The sequence below is a fragment of the Elephantulus edwardii genome, unplaced genomic scaffold (assembly GCF_000299155.1).
Source record: "Elephantulus edwardii isolate Elephantulus edwardi_28Jun2011 unplaced genomic scaffold, EleEdw1.0 scaffold00038, whole genome shotgun sequence".
Classification (NCBI taxonomy): Eukaryota; Metazoa; Chordata; class Mammalia; order Macroscelidea; family Macroscelididae; genus Elephantulus; species Elephantulus edwardii.
Genome location: NW_006399788.1, coordinates 3940762 through 3945192, shown reverse-complemented (window position 1 = coordinate 3945192; position 4431 = coordinate 3940762). Strand labels below are relative to the sequence as shown.

The following is a 4431-nucleotide window of genomic DNA, read 5'->3' as shown; positions in this document are numbered from 1 at the left end:
GGGGTAGTGATGTCAGTTTGAGGACTAAGGTGCATCTGATTCAGGCCATAATCTTTCCAATTACTAGCTATGCATCCAAGACCTGGAGAGTGAATAAGGATTACAGAAAATAATTAACACCTTTGAGCTGTGGTGTTGGAGAAGAACACTGAATATCCTATGGATGGCCAAGAGAATGAGAGGGTGCAGCTGGAGTGCTCTTTAGAGCCAAGAATGATGAAGCTTCGGCTCATATACTTTGGATATGTTGCTAGGAGATGTTATTTCTTGGAGAATAACACCCTTTGGAAGGGTGGAGCGTCAGCAAAGGAGAAAAAGACCTTCAACCAGGTGGACTGACATTGCAACTGCTGCAATGGGCTCTTGTGTGTCAAGAAGTGTGAGGATGGTGCAGGACAGGACTGGGTTCAGATCTTTTGTTCATAGGGTTGCTATGAGTACTGGACTCGATGGCACTTAACAACAACAGCACAATAACTAGTAATATTGTTTTGGCAAAACCGAGTCATCCCTAGGACATGCAGGCATCCAACATGTCCCTAGAGGTAATTCTGTTCTCTATCTGTTATAGATCCATCAGAAAGATGTTTCTCTCACCCACTGTGACTAGTTCTCCTATTTTCTTACTCTTTCTATCCCACTTTCCTAGCTGTTCTGTATTTCTCTCAGGCTGTTTCTTAGCTCAGACTAATTTAGAAAGCTCTGCCTTCTTTCCTGTGCTTGAGTCCTGTGGCCTCGGATACTCTAGATCCAAGATAGAGCTCCAACTCTGTTGAGTAAGCTTTGGGTGTCACTCCGAACAAGGTGAGGTTTTCTAAGAATATCGTCCTATTCTAGGCAGCTCTATCACCTGCTACCACCCTCTCATGCCTTCTTGACCCAGCTACCTGATTACTAACCCCCATGGAGTAGGTTTCCAGCCTGTGAGGCTCTAGCTAGACTTCAAAGGTCTCTAAGAGGATTCAGTAAATTAGTCAGAGAACCTACGGGATGCTGAAGGAGTCTAGTAGTGCAATGGCTAAGCACTTTGCTGGTAACTGGAAGTTTGAACTTTGACTTCATTTATGCATAAGACCTGGCAATCTATTATAAAGTTTATAGCCAAGAAAACTCTGTGGAGTGATTCTACACCATCACATGAGGTCACTATGAGTCAAAATTGACTCAATGGCACTCGACAACAACAGGGTTTACTGTAGCTACTACACTAGAGAAGCATATTGAAAATACCATGGACTGCTAGGAAAACAAACAGATTTGTCCTGGAGAGGGTTAAACCGGGTGGCTCCTTGGAGGCAAGGATTCTGAGGCTCCATCTAACTTACTTTGGACATGTTGTGAGGAGAGACCGGTCCTTAGAGAGGGACATCATGCTTGGGAGGGTGGAGGGACGGCGCAGGAGAGGAAGGCCCTCTATGAGGTGGATTGATTCAGTGACTGGGATAATTGGGATGGGAGTGTCAGAGACAGTGCGATTGGCACAGGACAGAGCGGAGTTTAGGGCTGTTGTACATAGGGTCGCTATGAGTCGCAGGCGACTCGATGGCACATAACAACAACAACAACTACACAGAAGTAGCCAGAGTCCCCAAGTGTGTCTGCATGGACCAAACAACATCCTTCCCACCCCAGACAACCTGCATTATCACCATAATACGAACAAGAAGCACTTGTAGTTCAGTGACTAAAGGTTCAGCTCCCAACTTAAAGGGCAGCTGCTGACTCCACCAAGTGCTCTGATGACAAATATATGCAGTCCGCTCCCCTAAAAATTCACAGTATTGGAAACCCTATGGGGCAATTCTACTTTATCCTATGAGGTTGCTTTGAGTTGTAATCAACTCAACAGCCATGTTTTTTTCCTGTTGTTTTTCTTCTTGTTATGACATGAGCAAGAAATAGATTTTTATTCTATTTGACCATTAGAATTTTGGCAGTATTTGTGATGGCAGTGAGCCTATACTGGGAAAGGTTTTCTCCCTGATAAAAGAGATGTCTGGAGACTCAGTAAACCTTCTTCTCTTTCTTTGACAAGTGCCAATTTTGCGGAGTTAAAACCACCTTACAACCACATGGAGTACCACAGAAAGAGGAACATCTCCAGTTGCTGAATTAACCACAGTCTGACAACTTTGATAAGTATTGTAATTCCTTAATCTTTCAGCTACATTTAGTTGTGTAATTTATTATTTCTATCCAAATGTGTGCCATTTGACACAGAATCCAAGCTCAATTCTTAGCAGCCATCATCCACCCTATACTTATCACACCCCAAAATCATCTAACACTTAAGCACCTGGATTCAATGAACCACTTACATCAAACATATTCATGTTCAGAAAATTGAACTAGAATCCATTGTCTTATCAGCTTCAAGCATAGCAACATAATTTCTCTAAAGTCTGTACTGTAATAAAGTAAGTCTTCTTGGAGAAGTAGTACTTTGAGGTGTTATCCGGAGTTTAGCAGATACTCTGTTACACGTCCTTCGAATTCTTGGCCAGTTATCTGTATTTCCTAAGATATAGTACAACTAGTCCAAGAGATATTACCTTCATACTGTGGCCAGATGTAGAGAACAACATACTTCTGGGCAATTAAAAGACTGAAGGTTCGGGAAAGGGGCGGAGAGGAGGGCAGGGCGAGCTGAGGGCCGAGACGGTGACTCTCTCCACGCTCCTCCCCTCGCCCCCCTTCCAGTCCCTGGTCCTCAGCCCCGGGACGCAGCTGAACCTGGAGGGCAAGTCCTGCCCCCCTGGGACGCAGATGCTGAGGCCGCCCCCGCCAGGGCAGAAACCTGGGCCTAGGCAGCTCTGACAGCCCCATGGCCCTAGCCCGCCACGGAGCCCCACCATGGGCGGTACCTACTCGGAGTACCTGAGCCCCAGCAAGGTCCTGGAGCACTACAAATACACAAAGGAGACGCCGGACACGCAGGAGATCCCGTCCCGCCAGGCGGCCCCCACCGTCATCATCCTCCTCTGCTGCGCCATCATCGCAGTGCCTCGTACCAGCAAGTTCCGCTCAGCCATGCACCTGTTCCTGGGTAACCTGGCCGCCTCCCAGCTCCTGGCAGGTGTGGCCTTCCTCGCCAACACCTTGCTGTCCAGCCCGGTCACGCTGGGGCTGACGCGCGTGCAGTGGTTCTCCTGCGAGGGCTTGGCCTTCGTCACGCTCTCCGCCTCCGTCTTCAGCCTCCTGGCCATCGCCATCGAGCGGCACGTGGCCATTGCCAAGGTCAAGCTGTACGGCAGCAACAAGAGCTGCCGCCTGCTACTGCTCATCGCGGCCTCCTGGCTCATCTCGCTGGCCCTGGGCGGCCTGCCCATCCTCGGCTGGAACTGCCTGGGCCACCAGGGCTCCTGCTCCACCGTCCTGCCGCTCTACGCCGAACACTACGTGCTCTGCGTGGTCACCATCTTCTCCGTCAGCCTGTTGGCCATCGTGGTCCTGTCCATCCGCATCTACTGCGTTGTCCGCTCGAGCCACGCCTACATGGCTGCCCCGCAGACGCTGGCCCTGCTCAAGACGGTCACCATCGTGCTGGGCGTCTTCACTGCCTGCTGGCTTCGCGCCCTTAGCATCCTCCTCCGGGACTATGCCTGCACCGGCCGCTCCTGTCCTGTCCTCTACAAAGCCCACTACTTCTTCACCTTCGCCACCCTCAACTCGCTGCTCAACCCCGTCATCTACACGTGGCACAGCCGGGACCTGCAGCAGGAGGTGCTGTGGCCCCTCAAGTGCTGGCGGGGGGCGGCGGGGGTGCAGGGACGTCGGGATGGGACGCCGGGCCACCGCCTCTTGGCCCTGCGCAGCTCCAGCTCCCTGGAGAGGGGCACCCACATGCCCTCATTGCCCACTTTTTTGGAAGGCAACACGGGAGTCTGAGGGATCGATGGGCCACCAACCAGGCCAGAGTGGAGAGGCACTAGATGGCCTCGGACATTATGATAAGAGGGGCTGCCTGGTGGGGTGCCCCACTCCTGGGGCCTGGGCGGTATTGACATTGCACAGCTGGTTTGGCCAAGGCAAACATCTGTTGGAGGCAGAACTAGCTGCCACAGGGAGGCCCGCACCAGTGGCCAGTGGGACCCATTAGAATTGGATCCTGCGGTGTCCTGGGAGCCTCAGGAAGGGCCAGGGTGACTGCAGACAGGCCTTCAAGTAGAGTCGGGGCAAGGGTGATTAACCGGTACAGAAGATCTCAACATCTTGACCATCTTCTGACTCTGGCCTGCTCCGGATTCCACTCTGAATTTCCCTTCCTGCCACCTTCTCCCGGCGACCCTGGGCCTGTTGCCTTGGCCCCTCTGTCCCCAGGGGCTGGAACCACCTCTCCAGGGTCGTCGCCTCATTTACAGAGCCTGGCACCAAATCGACAGCTTCCCCAAATTTCATCAGCTGCCTCTCCAGTTCCCTCTTCCCTTTCCT

At 51.5% G+C, this 4431-nt stretch overlaps 1 protein-coding gene across 1 annotated transcript; it reads left to right on the top strand.

The window, feature by feature from the left end:
- The first annotated feature begins 2853 nt into the window (after positions 1 to 2853).
- LOC102871320 (sphingosine 1-phosphate receptor 2-like) lies at positions 2854 to 3888 on the top strand. The gene has a single exon (XM_006884900.1). It carries the CDS (start codon positions 2854 to 2856, stop codon positions 3886 to 3888), a length of 1035 nt encoding a protein of 344 aa, XP_006884962.1.
- The last annotated feature ends 543 nt before the right edge of the window (positions 3889 to 4431 follow it).

Bases quoted from the DNA above. Each gene is read 5' to 3' on its own strand.
- LOC102871320 (XM_006884900.1), top strand. From the start codon at position 2,854: ATGGGCGGTACCTACTCGGAGTACCTGAGCCCCAGCAAGGTCCTGGAG.